General features: G+C 44.8%; 1 protein-coding gene across 3 annotated transcripts in view; it reads left to right on the forward strand.

Moving 5' to 3' along the window:
• Nucleotides 1–20034, forward strand: part of GREB1L (GREB1 like retinoic acid receptor coactivator) — a 273756-nt gene that overhangs the window by 232143 nt on the left and 21579 nt on the right. For 2 of the 3 annotated variants that reach the window (XM_045849981.1, XM_045849982.1), the window contains 11 exons: nucleotides 2667–2800; nucleotides 5638–5977; nucleotides 6404–6427; nucleotides 10054–10169; nucleotides 10851–11095; nucleotides 13609–14189; nucleotides 14393–14495; nucleotides 17025–17180; nucleotides 17467–17606; nucleotides 19394–19555; nucleotides 19684–19888. In XM_045849981.1, coding sequence (XP_045705937.1) covers nucleotides 2667–2800; nucleotides 5638–5977; nucleotides 6404–6427; nucleotides 10054–10169; nucleotides 10851–11095; nucleotides 13609–14189; nucleotides 14393–14495; nucleotides 17025–17180; nucleotides 17467–17606; nucleotides 19394–19555; nucleotides 19684–19888 — 2206 coding nt within the window. The remainder of the gene's footprint in view (nucleotides 1–2666; nucleotides 2801–5637; nucleotides 5978–6403; nucleotides 6428–10053; nucleotides 10170–10850; nucleotides 11096–13608; nucleotides 14190–14392; nucleotides 14496–17024; nucleotides 17181–17466; nucleotides 17607–19393; nucleotides 19556–19683; nucleotides 19889–20034) is intronic. The other variant, XM_045849984.1, reaches the window with a different exon arrangement.

A 20034-nucleotide genomic window follows, 5' to 3' on the forward strand; every position in this document is an offset into this window, starting at 1 on the left:
AACTCTGTGCTAGCAGTACTGGTATGGAGGGAAACTCGAATGAATGAGGCTTTTTTTCATCCTAAATTACTTATTTGACACAACTATCCAGCCAAGAACACAGCCAAGAACACAGAAGGAAACAAGCAAACAACAGATGTTACTCCATCTATGCTCTAAGCCTCTAGAATTTATGAGAACATACTCTGGTCCTGTCATAAGACATATTTGCTCTCAAAAAAGACCATGTTCCAGCAAGCACAGTTTAGGGGGCCTCAAAAAATGAAAAGCTACCAAATAGTGCTTTATTTTTATCTTATGGACCTTATAAATCACATAATTAATTGTTCATCACTTTGGATGGGTACTCAAAAGCTCAGAACCAAATTTGTAGCCCACTTCTAACAAAACATGCAGAAGCTTCTAATATGCATTTTCTGAGAGAGCTAACTCTATCCCTGGCCAAATCCTATTTCTCTTATCCTTGCTTTTTCTTCCTCTGATCCCCTTATATTTCCTCTGATATTTCTATCTTACACATTTTAAGCTACTATACTACCTTCATGAAATCAGTTGGAGAGTGCTTAAACAAAAATGTCAATACATAATAACAAAAATGAGACTAAAATGCACAGGCAACCTGACAAGAAGAAATGAATGAAAAAGTAATGTACAAAAGAGGAAGGAAAGCTATTTAAAAAAAAAAAACAGATACATGAACTCAAAAAGCTTATTAGCTTAAGGACAAGCGGCTTGTCAGATATTCCAGGTCTTTTGAAGGAACCTTTGTGTCACATCCCAAAGTTCATTTTTATAGTGATGACTGAGTCATCAAGAAGAGGGACAGATTAAATATTGTATTCTATACTGTATATAGAATACTGTATTGTAAGGCAGAAAAGTATACATTCTACTTTTAAAATAAATTTTGTTTGTAAAAGGATAAGCTTCTAGGAATTACCATCATTAAGTTCTGTCAGAAGAGTGTTCTGTAATGGGGGAGTTTATTAGTTTGTTGATCTCCACAGAGTTTTATAGATAACATATGTATCAGAGAACTGCTTCTCGAAGAGGGAAATTTGACCTGTAACAGTACCAGCCTCAAAAATGCTGTTCCAAAAATGTCTGAACAAAGAAAGCATCAACAAACTATCTATATACTTATCCTCTGCCTTAAAAAAGCATGTCAACATTCCACTAATCACATATTAAGTTTATTTGAAGTGAAAAGAAATTTCAGTTATATCTCAGAGATGATTATAGAGTTGGTATCAGGTTATATAATGAAATAATTTGTCCAGCTTTATTGGGATATAATTGGTAAAATTGTAAGATATTTTAAGTGTACACTGTGATGAATTGATATATTTTATGTATATATTATGCAAGGATTCCTTCCATCTAGATAATTAACACAACCATCACTATATGTATGTTTTGTTAAGGACATTTAAGTTCTTCTTCCTTATCAAATTATAGGTACACAATATGGTGTCTATTACAGTCATCATGTGATACATTAGATCCTTAGAACTTACTCATCTCATAGCTGAAAGTTTCTGCCATTTTACCAACCACTCCCTATTTCACCCACCTCCCAGCCCCTGGCAACCACTCTTCTACCTTCTGAGTGATATGTATCATATATATGTTTTACGTTCCACATATAGGTGATACAATGCACTATTTGTCTTTGTCTGTCTTATTTCACTTAGTATAATGCCCTCAGGTCCATCCCTGTTGTCACAAATGGCAGGATGTCCTCCTTTTTCACAGCTGAATGATATTGCTATATATACATACATGTGTGTGTTTATGTACATACATATATACAGGGCGGGACAAAAGTACACAAAAGTTTATTCTTGTATTATTTATTCATTATTGTATTATTTTCCATACAACTGTAAACCTACTTTTGCCCCACCCTGCGTATCATATCTTTACTCATTCTTTGATTGACAGACACTTAAGTCAATTCTATACCTGTCATGAATAATGCTGCAGTGAAGATGGGAGTGCAGATAGCACTTTGACATCCTGTTTTAATTTCCTTTGAATATATACCCAGAAGTGGAAATGCTGGATGAGATGGCAGTTCTATTTTTAATTTCTTTAGGAACCTCTGTACTGTATTCCACAGTGGGTGCATTAATTTATATTCCCACCAACAGTGCACAAGGGTTTCCCTTTCTCCAGATCCTCACCAACACTTGTTATCACTTGTCTTTTTGATGACAGCCATTGTAGCAAGGATGAGGTGATCTCTCATTGTGGTTTTGATTTGCATTTCCCTGATGATTAGTGATGTTACACACACACCTTTTGGTGTACCTGTTGGCCATTTGTAGATATTCTTTAGAAAAATGCTATTTAATTCCTCTGCCCATTTGTTAATTGGATTTCTTTGTCATTGAGTTGTGGGAGTTCTTTATATATTTTGAATATCAACCCCTTCCTCATCAGAGGTAAGATTTGCAAATATTTCCTCTCATTCTATAGGTTGCCTTTTTATTTTGTGGATGGTTTCCTTTTCTGTGCAAAGCTTTTTAGTTTGCCGTAGTCCCACTTGTTTATTCAAAATGTTTAACCTTCCAGGAAATAACCTATTAAAGGGGTTTTCACCACAAAAACCAAAATGCATTGTATCCTGTCCTCACTGGGTTTTGCTCTGTATTTTGAATCAGGAGGACATGAGCTGCGAGGAAAAGCTGTACTTTGGCTTGAATGAGTACAGTAAGTCTCTACAGTGGGGGATCACAAGCCCACTTCTGAGATGTGATGAGACTTTTGAAAAAATGGTGAACACGCTCTTGGAGAGGTAAATAAAATCTTCAACCTTTTCTTTAGCTGTACTTGCATATCTAAAGTAGCCAAAAGTCTTTTGTGTCAGTACCATGGGGAGTGCACAGTTGACATGCAACAGCAAAATGAAAATAGCCTTTCCTAAGATGACCTTTTCCTCATGTGGATTTTCAATGATCATCCGAGACCAACAAAGGAAACTAGAAACTCACAGTGAGACTTGGAGCCACTTCGTGCCTTGAATCGTCTCCCAAGCATGCTTCATTGCTACCACCCGGAGGTTATACAGGAGAGGGGGATTTGCATGTGAAAAACCATTCCCCTGAGATCTGCCCTTCCCCACCATACACCCCACATGTTTACATTTTCCCCTTTTTTCTCCTCTGTCCACCACAGGCAAGTACTCCTAGATGACCTGGTGCAATCTAAACTTTACTGTGAGGTGTTTGGAGTGTAGACTGGAGAAAATTAAGGAGCAGTCAGATCATTTGAGTTCAGTTCCTCGTGCCCCTTCTCCAGTCCCTGACCTTGGAAATTAAGAGTCATGACTCTTCTGTCTCCTCTGCCTTCTTCTTATTCCCCAACTCCAGGTCAAACTCTGGGAGAGTAAAGGGTTTTCCTATTTTTTTTCCTCTCTGGTTTTGAAACATGGACTCAAAGAGTAGGTAGAGGCATGAGAATTTACATAACCTAATAGAGGTCCCTGCCTGCTCTCCACAATGCTCTGTCTGACCACCCAGTGATGGTACAAGGAGCTCTTTTTGATGAGGCACATTCTAAGTGTTAGCAGCTCTAGTTCTTAAAACTTGCTCCAGTTGATGACAAGCCATCTATGTAACAACCTGCCCCATAACTTTGCTAGGAAAACAGAAAGAGAAATAACAATGAGGACAGGTGGATGCATCCTATCCAGCAAGTCAAAATGCTGTGTTAGGAAAAGGAGCAGGGTCGAAGTAGGATTTTTTTATATTTTTGCAGCTGCTGGCTTTCAAAAGACTTAACTGAGACTGTGACATTATTCCTTTCAGAGCACATGTGATCATAGATTTCTAAAATCAGCCCATGAGCTTCCCCTGTGTTTCCCACCCACTGGATACATCCACTGACTTGGAGTATATCTTTTCTTCCAGTAATATTATTCAGAGTTTCATAACTTGTGTTTTAACGGGTGATCCATCAACTTATATTACAACTTTCATAATACAAAACTACCATTGCAGTTTAATGCAAACATAACAAATTGGGAAAACTATTCACTACTATGTTTATGCTTCTTTCAGAGTGTGAAATCTAAAATACTTGTATATCAAAGTTACCATTTGTTCTAACTTTGACTTCTCTGCATGGTTCAGCAGAAGACACTCAGCTTTAAATTGGATCATCTGTGCTTACTTCTTCTAACCCAGTCACCACAGGCTAATAAGGTGTATAATTTACTGAATACTTGATGGGACTGACCCAGGATTCATTGAACTAAAGGATTTCTTCACTTTTCCCCAGTCTACCAAATCCTTGCAATGTGAGAAGCCATTGTGAGAGACCTGAGTGAAATCTAGACCTACCTGTGTCTCTGATGGTTGGACGAACTTGAGCAAGTAGCAGAATTCTTTTGGCCCCTTAATGTATTATCCTTTTATGAGAAGGTGGAGTGGTCAGAGCCCAGGGCATCTACCACCCTTCCAATTCTAACGTACTTCAAAACCACACAGATCATTTGATCGCCCTGGTTGGTATTTGACCCTGGGCTTTTCTGTGCAAGGCCAGTGAACCACTTGTTTTACTTTAAATAGAATCATAAAGTAGGACAAAGGTGAAATCCTTCATTGGCCTACTCAGCTGCTAGGCAGCTACATGTGCTACCAGCGGGCAACCAGAAAGAAAGTTCACAGACTCACCCCCATTTTGCCAGCACCTACTTTCTTGATCAGCGCCTCTTAATGCCTGCAAATGGGTCCTCTTTGCCTGTTTACAGTCATTTTATCAGCAGGCCTGGCTTTCTGAGGAATAGCACATAAATGAGAGATTTATTTTCTGCCTGCTGTGTACTTGTGAAAACTGCCAATTTGAACGAAGTGATCTTCTTACCTGGCAGTCCAGGCTGGTAGTTGGGGGACAGGGGTGAAGCCCAGACACAGCCCTGCTCCTTGCCGGGCTCACTACCAACCAGGCTCAGGTGATAGGAGACAACACCACTAGGGGGTGCTGTTTCTCCAGTTAGGTCCAAGTTTCCTCCAGCACCCAGGCACATTTTATGGGAAGATACAGTTACTGCTATCTGTGAGGCTAACTTCAAATTAGTAATAGTAATTATTCTTTTTATATGTGATACTCTACAGACATGATATTAAAGTCTCAGTTTCCTTTAGTGCAATCATAAGTATTAGAGACAAGTTGACAACATGCCTCGATTCTAACTCAGTGCCACCAGCAAAAGGTGAGGATCCAGGGATAATCCATTGTGACAACCTGACTGACCAGTGCTTCTCAAAATGTAATGTGCATACAAATCACCTGGGAGTCATGTCAAGATGCAGGTTCTGATTTAGTACATGTGGGGTGGGGTGACTTGACATTTCTAACAATCCCAGGTGGTGCTGCTGCTGGTGCACAGGCCTCATTCAGAGAAGCTGGGGTTGCTAGACCTTCCCTAGACCTCTTTAATTTACTTGCCTATCCTAACAGGTTCTGACTCAAAGACATTGGAATCTTAACTTTTCCTTCTAGCACAGTGGGCTGGCTACAAAGTTATTGTAGAGCTAAGGCCACCATTGATCACTAACCCCTCCCGCCATGGTTGGCCTCCATTCTGGCCAGCCTGTGGCCCAGGTGCCTAGCCTCTGTGTTCTGTTGAAGGTACCCCAGGCTGCACAGCATGGTCGTCCGCTGCTACCTTCTCATCCAGCAGTACTCGGAGGCTCTGATGGCTCTCACCACCATGGCGTCCCTCCGAGACCACAGCACGCCAGAGACACTCAGCATTATGGATGACCTCATCACCTCCCCAGGAAAGAACAAAAGTGGGAGGGGACACATGCTTATTATCAGGGTACCCTCGGTGCAGCTGGCAATGTTAGCCAAGGAGCGGCTGCAGGAGGTACGCGACAAGCTGGGGCTGCAGTACCGCTTTGAGATCATCCTTGGGAACCCTGCCTCTGAAGTCAGTGTTGCGGCTCACTTTGTGGCGCGATTAAAGGTTAGCAATGGACAGACATTTCTCCTTTGAAATTTCATCTGTTTCTGTTTTCTAGGAACCCCACATAGGTGGCTCAGAGGCCTGAGTTTAACAGGGTTTTGTACCTGTCAGTCTGATCTTCATGACAATGTTAAGGCTAAACTAAAGGACATGTTCACTTTCCTAGTTGGAACCAGTGTATTAAGATTCTGTCAAGCCCCCTGCCCTTTTTAGCATGTGTATGCATTTGGTCTTCCATGCTCTCCAACCACAGGTGCAAAAATGAGATGACCCAATTTAACCCCATGTTTATTGACCTTGTTCAAAATGCATGTAGCCCATGGCCACCTTTTTTCTTAGTAATAAAAAGGTAAGTTGTTCTCTCAGGCCTCTGTGGGGTATGCCTTTAAGAATCATCAATTCACTAATTCTTTTCTGTCCATCTAGCCTGTCTGCTCATGTCTAGAGTGGGTAAAGTATTCTGTTTTATCTTCAGTACTTATGTAGAACTATTCCCTGCCTCTTGCATGTGAATTCTTCAACAGTTTGTTGTTTCTTTGAACCTGCTTTGACCCTCAGCCCCAAGGCTTGGGCTGGAGTGAGACTCTCCAGGCACCGTGCACAGGGACTTAGTGCATGAGCAAACTCGCTCCCCTCTGCATGGCCGGGGGATGCCTGCTTTTCCTAAGCACTTACTGTTAGGTATGGGGAGTGGGGGAGAATTCACAAGTCAACTAAAAAGCTACTTTATGCTCTTCCTTATGTTCTGCTCAGGATTTTCTGGGAACTTTCATAATCCAGGGTGTCCTAGCCATTTAAAAGCATTTAATAAAATATTGCATATGTGTCAGTACAGCACTCAGCTAGGTATTGTATGTCTGACTTAGACCAACATGGTATCTGCAACCTGCACACTAAATACGGAACTAAACTGAGTTTACAGTTCTTATGAAAAGAATCACATAGTCTTGAGGGATTTGCATTTTCACACTGGGCTGCAGTTTCTCACCTGCAAAATGAGGGAGTTGGACTGTAGGATCTCTAAGGACTCTAATTTTGGGATTATTATGTAGTGCTCACAAAGCATTTTGCAAATATAAACCTCTTTTTACATCCTGTTAGCCAACCCAAATTGAATAATCCAAAGTGCAAACAAAATGTATTAGCTTGATAAGCAACAGGAACCAATAAATTTATGGACCACATTAGAGCCAAATTCCTAGGGTGACTAACAAGAGCAAGCCCTGAAACCCTTCTTCCAGTATAACTCATTGAGACATAGGTCTTGAGACAACACGAATGGTATTAATGATGAAGAATCAGGAAAGGCAGATCCCCCACACCTGCTGCAGAGAGATGGTTTTTAAAGGATGTGAGGCTGCAGCATCTTCACTAGGTCTCCCTTGACACACTGATCAGGGTAGCTATTAACAGAGTCTAAGGTCACTTGTTCAGACCCTTTGAAAGTGCCAATTACTAAGTCAGTATAAATCAGCATATCCTAGTAATTTGCCCCTCTGGACCACAGTTTGAAAGCTGCAGTCAAGACCTGAGGCCCTGAACCTGGCTGTCATCACCTACAGGGCCTATGAGGGTAATTGTCTGAGCAGTTGCTGTTCCAAGAGCTGCCGGAATCAAAGGGGATCCTGAAGCCACTGAATCTCAATTTGTATGAGTAACTGCTGAGCACCAACCACACAAGAGAGACTTCATATTTCCAAAACCACTGCATTACACTAATCCATCCTGTTAAAACTCTATTTGTGTGAAAGTGAAAACATGAAATCCTGTTATCTTCACATACTAGGCAACACTGCCACTTGCCAAGAGGTCTTGGCTTCACCTGTTGATCTGTAAGTTACCAGTCTCCTTGGCTGTTGTTGGGATGGCATGGCTGTGCTTTGTATCTCTAGCCTTGGTTAAAATCCCATGCCTCCTCTTCTATATGGTCTTATTTTTGTGCTTCCCTCTAATTACCCTGTATGTACTGTGGTTAACATGGAAGTAATGACATGCACTGGAAGGATCCAAGGTTTAAATCTAAATCAGTTCCTCCAGGAGGCCTATGAAGCTCCCTGTTTTCCTTGAACTCAGTGCTCACCCAGTCTTCTATGTTGTGTTAAATGCCCTGCAGTGACATCATCCTGGGCATGGTCAGTGCCCCTAAGAACTGCAGCCATCATTCATCAGCAGTAGCAGTGTGACAGAAAAGCACTTTATAGTGGTTTGGCTAGCTCTGATTGGTCGAGAGTAAAAGCAAGACTTGTTTAATAAGCTTTTGAAAGTAAATCTTTTGTACTAAAACATAACAACCTGTTATCCCGTCATCATAACCAACCTCACTATTCGTGGAGGAACCATGGCCTGCGGATGGTTCCTGGGGGATAACATATGTGCAGGGAGAACCCCAGCGTCAGGGATGTCGTGAGTCCAGTGTGGTGGCGATAAGTGAAATCAGTTCTATTTCCAGAATTGTTTGCTTTAAACCAGGTAAAGTCATGGTTCCCTTTGACATGACAATGTGTAAAAAACTGAATTCTTGTAGAGACATTTCATCTAATATTTTAAAGAAATCTTTTTGATAGATTGATTTTCTAAGATATTAAATGTCTCTCAAACTTGTGAACAGTTATGAAGTTCCACTGATTTCCGCTTAGTATTCAAATAAACAATAAAAGATTTGTCAACAAGGTTATGGTTCTTCCAGTTTTATAAATTATATACATTTTATTTGAATAATTGTGAGTACATTTATTTCTCTAGTGGTATTTCTAAACATCAACAAATTATTAATCAAACCCTATCATATTATTACTTGCCTGCTGGGTTTCTTTTATCACATGCTGTGTTTTGCAAAGGAAGTGTCAGTCTATTGTAAAATAAAATTGCATGCATTATGTAACACCTCACTTCTTACTTCTTGTTGTCCAAAGCATTACGAGAAATGTCAGTTCATTTCTTACAACTCATGCTAGAAAGCCGATATAAAACATAGTTAGATGCTACATAATTTATAAGTAGTAGGAACTGCATTGACTGCCTAAGAGGTGGTATCTTATTTTTTGCTCTAAATTAGAAGAATCTATAAAATCTCTTCACTTTTGAACATCTTTTAGGTTGGTAAGATTTTTTTCATTTCATTGAAATATTTATGCTTTCAAGATTGACATTCCATTTATTAGAGATAAACATGTATAACATGTATACATGTGTTACTATATATGAGAAGTTGATGCTTAATAAATCTTTGTGTAATCATAAGCTAATTACATTAATCTTCTGAGGAAGGAACAGGTTTTTTTCTTGGCCCAGGTTTGGTTCTATTTTTAGCCTTCTTGAGAAAGACTTTTTGTGGCTGTAAGCTAGTTGTTACTTATTCTGAAAGTCAATAAAGGGAAAAAGAGGGAAAATAAACCATCAGGGGTGGCTAACTTCATGATTTTCTTGGTGAAAATGCCTGTTTTCATGGAGTTTTGTTGAGATTCTTGTATTAGTCATTCACAAGTGAAACTGTCTTTTTCAGTCAGTCTCAACAATCTATTATAAAGAATGTATATTTAAGAGCCTTGAATCAGCCCTGGCTGGTGTGGCTCAGTGGACTGAGTGCCAGCATGCAAACCAACGGCTCGGCTCACCGGTTTGATTCCCAGTCGGGACACATACCTGGGTTGTAGGCCAGGTCCCCAGTGATGGCTGCGCAAGAGACAGCCACACACTGATGTTTCCCTCCCTTTTTTTCCCTCTCTCTAAAAATAAATAAAATCTTTTTTAAAAAGAGCCTTGAATCACGTGGTTTAAGCAGGATTTTTGTTGTAAGGTTTGTGGGCTATTTCACATCACTTCTTTGGCCTGTGTGGCTAATGCACGACATATACCAAGGTCTTCTGTTTTATCCTATTAAGATAAAACCAGAGGCCACATTCTTCTAGAGCATTTTGTGTGTGCTTTTTAGTAGCAACTAAAATATGTACACACACTTAGTGGCAGTCATTTGGAAGCACAGATATATATTTAAAAATCCTGGACCTAGAAATCTTTAAAAAGGTAGAAAGTTAAATAAGTGGTTTTAATTTTATCATATGGGTCCCTTTCTACAGACCTGGAGAGGAAATGAACCAGAAGAATGGGTCCCTCGGACATACCAAGATTTAGAAGGTCTGCCTTGTATTGTGATATTAACTGGCAAAGATCCTCTTGGAGAAACCTTTCCCAGGTACAATGTGAATAATTGGTTCTCATTCTTTATTAGTTGCCCAGCTGAGCTGATGGTTAACACTTGGCTGATGCCTAATGATCATATTCATTTGGCAAGTGGAAAGAGAATTTTTTTTTTCAGGAATATAAGAAATATAACCTTCCTTGGTTCCTTCTTTTGACTTTTCATAGATCACCTAGTAATTTTGGGAATGGAAGATAGCCACAGTTGAGAAATGTTTATTCATTAAAGCAGGGCATCCAGAGGCAGAGGGGAAAAACATGTACCTGAAACCAGGAAATTTTTTTTTTTTTTGATGAAGACTCTGCTGTTCCCAGCCCCTTCTGGAATCTAAGGTCTGCAGACTGGAAGGCAACAACAATAATAATAATAGCAGTAACTGAATGCTTACTATGTCAGATTATCACCGTAAATGCCTTACATGTGTCCTGCCATTCATTGTTCACAACAACGGTGTTAGCCAGGCACTGTTACTCTATTTTATACTTAGACAAAATGAAGTGACTAGGGCGAGGTCATAACAGCTAGGAGGTGACAGAGCTGAGGCTTAAATCAAGGACTACCTGGTACGGAAACCCGTGATTTTAACTGCTGAGATGCAGCCAGCTATCCAGGCACACACCAACACTGCATTCACCGCCAGGTCGACTCACCAAAAACATCATTACTTTTGTGCAGGTCTTTGAAGTACTGTGACCTCCGGTTAATTGATTCAAGCTATTTAACTCGCACGGCCCTGGAGCAGGAAGTGGGTCTGGCATGCTGCTATGTCTCAAAAGAGGTCATCCGGGGATCCACTGTCGCCCTAGACCTTAGTGGGAAGGAGCAAGAGAGAGTCACTGTGAGTGAGAATGACTCCGATGAGCTGCTGATCGATCTGGAAAGGCCCCAGAGCAACAGTAGTGCTGTCACGGGAACCTCAGGTCAGTACTTTTTCTCTTTCAAGGGATAAGGGACAGGAGGCAGGGTAGGTAGGCACGTGGAAGGCAGAGGCATCTACTGACACCCCTCAAGGCTGTCCGAGGAGCCTTTGGTGACTCAGCAGCTGGTCCAGACCTCAGTTCCCTGGAAGGATACTTAAAAGCATGACGGACAGCCACAGAATACTTCTCTAGGTAAGCATTTAATGAAGAGCTTGTTAATAGGCTAAATATAGTAAATGAATTTTACCAACCTTAGTCTGCACATTTCGCCTAGTCTCTCCTATCCTAATCATCTCATGGATATTATGCACCTTATATTTGCACAGAGGCCCTCTCTTCCTTCCAGATCCTGAAGTTGTAAGTTTGTGTTAGTTAGCTTAGACCTGGCACAAAGTGTTTGTTTGAAAGGATGCATGGATGGATGACTTTTCTTAGTACTCAACAGCAAGTGTTTGCATCCTGAAGGCTCCTCTGGGGCCACTGGCTGACTGCGAGGGTCCACATGCCACCCTCCAGCCCCTCCCACAGCATTCCTGTGTGGCTTCTGACAGTGCTCCATGGGCGTACTCCTGATAAATTGTATTGCAGCAGATGATGCAGCAGCATTTCCATTTGTTTCTGACTCTGAAGGTAATAAAGCTTAACATAAGGGCCTGGCTGGTATGGCTCAGTGAACTGAGTGCCAGCCTGCAAACCAAAGAGTCGCCAGTTCAATTCCCAGTCAGGGCACATGCCTGGGTTGCAGGCCAAGTCTCAGTAGGGGCACACTAGAAGCGACCATACATTGATGTTTCTCTCCCTTTCTTTCTCTCTCCCTTCCCCTCTCTAAGAAATAGATCAATAAAATCTTAAAAGAAAAGCTAAAAAACACCCAAAAGCTTAACATAGGAAACTTGGAGAAACTTTCTCGGAGAATGTAACAAAGTATAGAGACTAGAAGTAAAAAGCCCCTCCCAGAGGGAACTGCCAATCACCTCCCGCTGTCCCATGTTTCCCTCTTTCTGTCACTGTGACACAGACACGCAAACACTCACAGACTTTGTGACAGAAACAGCACTGGTCTTTCTGTTCATTCTGTCATCCTTTGTTAGACAACTCCCTGTGGGAACTGAAGAGGCCATTATCTGTGGGGATTTCTGTCTTTCGATGTTGACCCCCCACCTGGAAGAGCATTAGGGTCCTCAGGCAGGGATCTGGGCGGGCCTCCCTGCCCCTCCACCACAGGCTCCCCAGGTTTCTCTGAGACCAGGTCGGAAAAAAGGCGAGAGGTTTGGAGGATAGGAAAGGGCGACAGAAGGGAGAAGCAATGTTACATCTAGAAGCTTTGGGATACCAGCATCAGTGAGGGAGAGGCAAGGAAGAGGGGGCACTTCACCATCCTTCCTGTGGCTCTTTAATCAGACGTCCACCTGTGCCTGACTGCCAGAACAGCCCCACGAGGCTCACAGTCTTGGCCTTGCTCTGATGAACTCACATAAAGGTCATGACTGGCCTTCTGCTGTTTATAGTTTCCCTCTCTTTGGGGCCAACCTGATGTGCAGGCTGTGCTCACACCACTGTGCACACACTGCCTGACCTTGGGCCGACTCCAAGGGTCCTCAGGAAGGTTCACTGCTCAGAGTGCACAAGCATGTGGACTCTGAGGTCAGGGCCATGAGGGAAAGACACAAAAGTCAAGTGAGCAAGTGGAATGACTTGGTTCAAATGACCTCCAGTTACTGGCTACTCATCTAGAATCCCCCAAGCTTGGGATTTGACCTACATGCCTGGGAAGCACCAATCTGAGCCCAGAGAGGGCCTTATGTCCTGCATGTAATGAGCTTTTGGTTTGTCCTCAAACCAAAGAGTGGCTGCCCTGTTAGGGACAAAACACATTTGCAGTGAATTGGCCAAATGTGCAGGACTCTCTGGGCATGAGCAGCTCCCCACTGGAGACATTCCCCACGCTGGTTTGGATGTCTACCTTACAGAAATGCCCACAGCCTGGAAGGTCACTCACAGCCAGAGAGGTCACCCACAACTAGCAGTATGAGGTCCCTGATCAGACCAGGTGGTGAGTGCCACTTGAGCAGGACTTGAATGTGGAGCCTGTTGTGGTCAAGGTTCCGGAGTGAATCAGGTGCTGTATCCAAATGAGGTGTAATGGGACCACTTGCAGACACGTGGTACAGTGAACCGCAGGGTTCCCTGACACCGCTGGGCCTGAAGAAGCCAGAGGAGCCAGCATGACATGTGCCACAGTCCTCATAGAGAAAGGCAGCCCACCCTGGTGACTATGCAGGGAGGGAGCTGGGGAATAAATACCTGGTTTCCTGCTCGAGTCTCCCATTGGCCAATCCCACCCTGACCCAGCAGGGAGAAGCATGGAGAGGGAGGGCAAAGGGGAGATTTCTAGCATAGTTTCTGGCCTAGTTTCCTGGCCTTACCCTCCTTTCCAGAGGATCCAGGAGCCTGGGGAGCACACCTGGCATTGGTAATAGTGTGGGTACAGGGTGGGTTCTGTCCCCTTTCAGGCTCCATCATGGAGAACGGCGTGAGCTCTTCCAGCACAGTGGATAAGTCCCAGAAGCAGCCCCTGACTCCCAGCTTCCAGAGCCCAGCCAACAGCATGGGGCTGGAGGAAGGGGTCTCCACAGGCACAGTGGGACCTGCGGAGACCTTGAAGCAGGAGTGTGATTCCCTGGGCCCCCAGATGGCGAGCAGCACCACCTCCAAGCCTTCATCATCATCCTCCTCCTCCTCGGGTCCCCAGGCCGTTCCATGGCCTGGTCGGCCTGTCCAAGGTTGCAGGGGCCCGCATGCAGCCCTGCCCCCAGTAGTGATCCTATCCAAAGCAGCCTACAGCCTCCTGGGCTCCCAGAGGGGCGGCAAGCTGCCATCCTCCTCATCCCTGCTGCCGCACGCGGACGTGGCCTGGGTGAGCTCCCTGCGGCCACTGCTGCACAAGGACATGAGCAGCGAGGAGCAGTCCCTCTACTATAGGCAGTGGACCTCGGCTCGGCAGCACCACGCCGACTACAGCAATCAGCCGGACCCCAACGCCGGCACCCAGGCCTACCACCCCCGACGGCTGCTGCTGACTGGGCCCCCCCAGGTAGGCTGGGGCAGGCCCTGTTCTAGGCTGGGGTCCTCAAAAAGGAAAGAAGGCAGGGAAGCTCTCGGAGTGGTAGGGTGGGGGAGCGTGACCCAGAGCAAAGAGGACCTCACTCAGGGGTCTTAGAGCAGGAAACATCTTAGAGCCCAGGTGTGAAATCTCTTTTTCTTCCCTCTCTCACCAATTAAAAATACTTTCACCAGGTGGGAAAGACTGGCTCCTATTTGCAGTTCCTTAGGATCCTCTTCCGCATGCTCATCAGGCTCCTGGAGGTGGATGTGTATGACGAGGGCGAGATCAACACAGGTGAGTCTGAACCTGGGCGGGGCAGAGGCCAGACGTGGGACACTAAATCCCCGAGGTTTTTGCCTGCTGGGATTTCTGCGACACCCAGTGTGCAGGGTTCCTGTGAGGTTAAAGGTAACGTGCCAGCAGGTGGGTCTAAGTAAACTGTGGCTGTGTTCCTTTTTTGAGGTCAGGAGTAGAGTCTTCCCCTTCTTTTGGATTCTCCCTCTTGGGAAGCAGCCAGATGCTGGGCAAAAAGGCATCTTATGAAGCCCTGTTCAGTGGATGAATTGCTCAGATGGTTACATCATTCAGGTTTGAAATTCAGTTGTGGTCTGGGTATATGCTTAATGGTCTGGGACATGTTTTATGTTCTGGATACTAGGCTCTTGCTGTTGAGTCAGTATATCTTCTGTGCTAACTGCAGGCTCTAAGTGAAGGTATATGGCTTACTCTCATGAAATGAAAACTTCTATGTGCAGAACAGAACACTGAGCCATAAACAAACCCCTTCCTGTTTGCAGTGACACGCAGGGGCTAGTGTCTCACAGGGCTGTGGGGCTGGTTTTCAGGAAGATCATCTCCAGCCCTCCTCACCCTGCCCATCCCTTCCCCAGCAGTCACCTGTGGGACAGTCCCACTCTGTGTCCCATCCAGCACGGCCACAATGTGGGTGTGAGCGAGGATCAGCCAGCATTAGCTCTGTGGCTAAGGACAAGGTGGCCTCAAATCTATGGCGTCCCATCTCAGAATAATCAACTGTGCTGGAGGGAAATGGGGTGGGGAGAGGTAGTAGAGGTAAGTAGAGGCAACCGGGTCAAGCCAGAAGGCATTTTCTATCAGATGGACCTTGGAGACCTCACCTCACTTGCTTTTCCTAAATAGCTGACCTATTCTATGACAAGTCAGAGAACTAGGTTGGACCAGAGCAAGACTAGGTAAAATCAGCCATATGCAATCATTTTTCATCACTTTTGGTCATATTTCTATTCCTTACCAATTCACACGCGTGATTCCACACACACAGTCCCATCCTCCCATCCACGTCTCCTTGTTTGTGGCCCCAGCTGAGCTGCACCAGGCCCACCATAGAGGAGACCCAGAGCTCCTGCCTGGCCTCCAGACACCGTGGGCTGCCTGGAGAAGGCTGGGACCAAGAGGGTCAAGGCAGAGCCAAGCAGACCAGGAGTGAAGGACCCTCCATTCGCTGACTTTCCTGCCAGGCCCCTCAGTGGCACCACAGAGAGTGGTCCCTTTCGTTTCTCCCCAGAGCCCATGACAGTGCTCGTGGGCCTGACTCTGTGCCGTGAGCTATGAGATGGTCACACGGCCGTGAGAGGTGAGTCGGGCCTCTGCAGTGAGAAGTGCTGTCAGTTCGTCCCTGTTCCTTCTCCCTTTCTTCTGTGTGACGAATGTGATGGTGCTCTGGGGAGGCACAGTGACACCTTTTTTAAAAAACAAGAAGCTTTAGCTTTTAAATAAAATGTGCCCTGGCAGGTGTGGCTCGGTGGACTGAGCACCAGCCTGAGGACTGAAAGGTCATGGGTTTGATTCCTGGTCAGGGCACACACCTGGGTTGCAGGCAGGTCCCCAGTGGGCGCGTGTGAGAGGCAACTAATCAATGTTTCTCTCTCTTACTCCCTGCCCCCTCTCTAAAAACAAAAAAGTAAGATATTTTAAAAATAAATAAGTAAAATGTGAACTTAGCTCAGGAACATAGAAATAAACAGTATTGTGTTAAAAAGATGAGTTGTACTGGTAGTATTTAGGCTTTTTTTTTTTAAGTTTCTTCCTTTCTCCCTGTGAACATTGTCAAGCTTTTTGAGCTTACAAGTTTTATTAATAACAATAAAGATCATCTCTTTGCGTACCCACCCCATGCCTGCTACTGTCTGAGCACTTTAAACTCACCTTGTGGAACCCTTACGACAATCAGGGCACCTTGAGAGCTAAGGATGGTGCCTGCCGCTGTGAGTAGGAAGGGGCAGAACCTGAATTCAAACCCAGGGCTACTGGCTTGCAGCCTTGGCAGCGTGTCAGATCTGCCTAAGGAGCTTTAAGCACCCCAGCAGGTGCCTGGTGATAAAGGAGGGGGGAGGGGCTGTGGCCCAACACAGGGGTTTTTACAGCTTCCCAAGATTCTAGTAGGCAGCAGACGTTGGGGGTCTTGCTTGACACATTCCTAAAGCCTCATAGGCTGTCAGTGTCTGAAAACCGCACAACTAAAACTCCAAGAACACAGATGACTCAAAATTAAACAATCTTTCGGGGCAATTTGAGGAGCTCAGGTGGGAGCCTAGTTGATCTTATTGATGTGGGGTTCGTGGCCTGGGTGTGCAGAGGCTAATGCTGGGACCAGTGACGGCAAGTGTCCCTCCCAGCACAGGTATGAAGGGACAGTCTGGTTCCCTCCACCTCGGGACATGGGAGCTCATTTTCCAGAAATGCCTTTGTCCCCGCGTCTGAGCTTTATAAAACCTCTGTCCCGCACACTTGGGAGGGAGACCAGTCCATCTGACTGCTCTGCATCTTTCTTTCTTCTTGTCCCAGATCACAGTGAGGGCAGCGAAGTGAGCCAGTCAGAGGGCGAGCCCTGGCCCGACATTGAGAGCTTCAGTAAAATGCCCTTTGACATCAGTGTGCATGACCCCAAGTACAATCTGATGAGCCTGGTGTATACTGAGAAGCTGGCAGCGCTCAAACAAGGTCAGTGCAAGCGGAGCCTGGCTTATCTCTTCTGAAGGTCAAGGGGAACCTAAAGGGGGCAGGAGGCCTGGGGCAGTTTAGTCTGTGAGGGCATCTTAAGTAATTCTCTGCTCCGCTTTTCTCTTCTCTTACACATACATATCATCTTTTAATTCCCACACTGGCCTCTCAGAGCACAAAGTATAGAATCCCTGGAAAATCCCTTTCATGGAGTCAAGGACTTTATCCCAGGTGTAGGGGCTTCCAGTGCATATCATGGGAAGGTGTTCTGCCTCTTTATACACAGAAGCAATAAAGGAATCCAAGGCTGAAGAGCCCAGGAAGCGAGAAACTGTGTCTATGATGCTGACCAAATACGCGGCCTACAACACCTTCCACCACTGCGAGCAGTGCCACCAGTACATGGACCTCACCTCCACCTCCCAGGTGTGGCCCGTGCCTTCTTCGCCTGCTACCCAGCACAACTTTGTATTGTCTAGAAGGGATGAAAAGTGAGACTCCCCGTTTCAGGCCCTAGACAAAGGAGAGCTTATTTAGGAGATGGACCCACTCATTTGGGCTTTTTAGGGTTGTGGAAGGCAGGGAGAGGGAAAAAACTAAGTCACTTCATCAAAGTGGTTACATGTGTCAGAGAAGAGCTGAGACCCTGAAAAAAGCTGATCCTGAAAAAATTGGTATTATAGTATATTTAGTAAACTCCCTTTGGGTTGTTGATGAAAATGGTGCTTTAGCTGACAGATCCATAGGGTGCGCCCTTTAAGCTGTAAACAAGTTGTTGATTTGCACCAACCTAGTCGTGCCCTTACTGTAGCGTGGGACGGTTTTGACCACCAGGCACGCTGAAGAGTCAGCGTTGGCTCTTTTATTTAGGAAGAACTGAAAGGTAGGAACACAGAAGATGAGCTGGTACCCCATAGTATTTGGCTTGTGTCCTGCCAGAGCATTTTTAGGCACAAATGATGGGAAAAGTAGCAGATGAGAATAGTATCCAGTGCCTGTTTGGGGGATAAGTTTCATGTTGCTTTCCCCCAATTTATCCTCTTGATTTTTATTACTTGGTTCTGAGCACCTAGAACAGCTCTTGTCTCCTCTAGGACATGTTGCTGGGTGTCCCCAAACTTGCTCCTGCTCTCAAGGAGCAGGTCTTCGCCTTTTCCCATCGGGAACTGGGAGGGATATGTGCCGCAGCACGGACTGCCCATTCTGCCCCTCTGATGCAGGTTCCCTTTCACACCCCATTCGCCCACTCGCCCATTGTCAACTTGCGGTGGCTAGTTCGAAATCAGCTCACCGTGCTTCACAGAATGTGGAAGATTCAGCCCCCTGATCTATAAACCACAGGCTTTTAGAAATTTTCTTTAATGAAAACCCTCTACTTACATAGGTTCTGTGGGATTATAGTACTCACTAAGTTATATATTCCCACATGTGTGAGGTAGAATGAACTAGAATTTAAGGGAAGAGTCACAACACTGTTTTTCTGTGAAATGTAATATTTAGGTTAAAACTCCTGGGAAACCTACCTGGATTCTAGTTGCTGTTGAAAATCGATGCTCTCTTTTCGTCAAACAAAATGTCTGAATCGTAAGGCACTCGAGGCCTTTATGCAGTTCTTCACTGAGCTGGGTAACTGGGAGCATGTGCACTTCCCAGCAATTAAAAAAAAATAGGTTGGATTTGGCTTCAGTGAGTCAAATGGTGTCAGAAGTGGAAGTCAGACTTCTAGGCTCAATGGCTATTCAAACCTCTTCAGCTTCCACTGTAGCCGGGACAGATGGGGCCACACAGGTATTTCATTTAATTGTACTTAGAAAAATGACATCCATTTGACCTGACCCGCATAGAGAAGTGTTTTCCCCCAGAACTGGGCACCTTTGGGGAAGTCTATATAGCAGGACTTGCATAGGTACATTTAACCTGGGCATAAAACTGAGCAGTGGTGGTTCTGAGAACATGAGGATTGCAGAGATGGTGCCAAGCCATGCATGGAGAGGCTGTATAGGGCTGAAATGCTTGGCTCTTGTGTCAGTGGCAGCTACTAAAAGATGAAACATTTGCCTTCCCAACCTTTTCCATGTTGCATACACAGCCAGGTTCTGTGGCAGGTGTAAGTTCAGGCTAGTCTGCCTCTCTTAGTAACAACCTTAACAAGTGGCCTTGAAGTTTGCACACTGTGATCTTACATTCCTTCCCTTTCTTCTTTGGAAACGTAGATGCCTGACTCTACCCTTCATGCATTCACGTTCTCTTCCTCTATGCTGGGAGAAGAGGTGCAGCTCTATTTCATCATTCCCAAATCCAAAGAGAGTTATTTTGTCTTCAGCAAGCAAGGCAAACACCTGGAGAGCATGCGGCTGCCGCTGGTCTCAGACAAGGTGGGTGACAGTGTCTGGACACGAGGATTTAAAGGCCTCAGGTTCTATATCAGGTCCTCTAAGCTTCTAAAACCTAAGGGTTTTAATTTCCCTTTTTGGTCTCTGGTTTTTGTTTTTTCTTTCAACAGAACTTGAATGCAGTCAAGAGCCCTATTTTCACTCCTTCCAGTGGTCGCCACGAGCATGGACTCCTAAACCTTTTTCATGCCATGGAGGGCATCAGCCACCTGCATCTTCTAGTGGTCAAAGAGTATGAGATGCCCCTGTATCGCAAGTACTGGCCCAACCACATCATGCTGGTGCTTCCTGGCATGTTCAATAATGCAGGCGTGGGTGAGTCCCCTCTGCCCCTGCCCCTGTCCCTGGGGTAGGGAGAAGGGCTGAAAGATAAACCAAGATTCACTCCCTGGATGTGAAACTTTCCAAGGTTTCACTGCCTCTGGGAAGTGCCCTGCTCTCCTCACCAAAGGACTTTTAAC

Source organism: Phyllostomus hastatus, unplaced genomic scaffold (genome assembly GCF_019186645.2).
Source record: "Phyllostomus hastatus isolate PE091 unplaced genomic scaffold, TTU_PhHast_1.1 phas_contig_80, whole genome shotgun sequence".
NCBI lineage: Eukaryota > Metazoa > Chordata > Mammalia > Chiroptera > Phyllostomidae > Phyllostomus > Phyllostomus hastatus.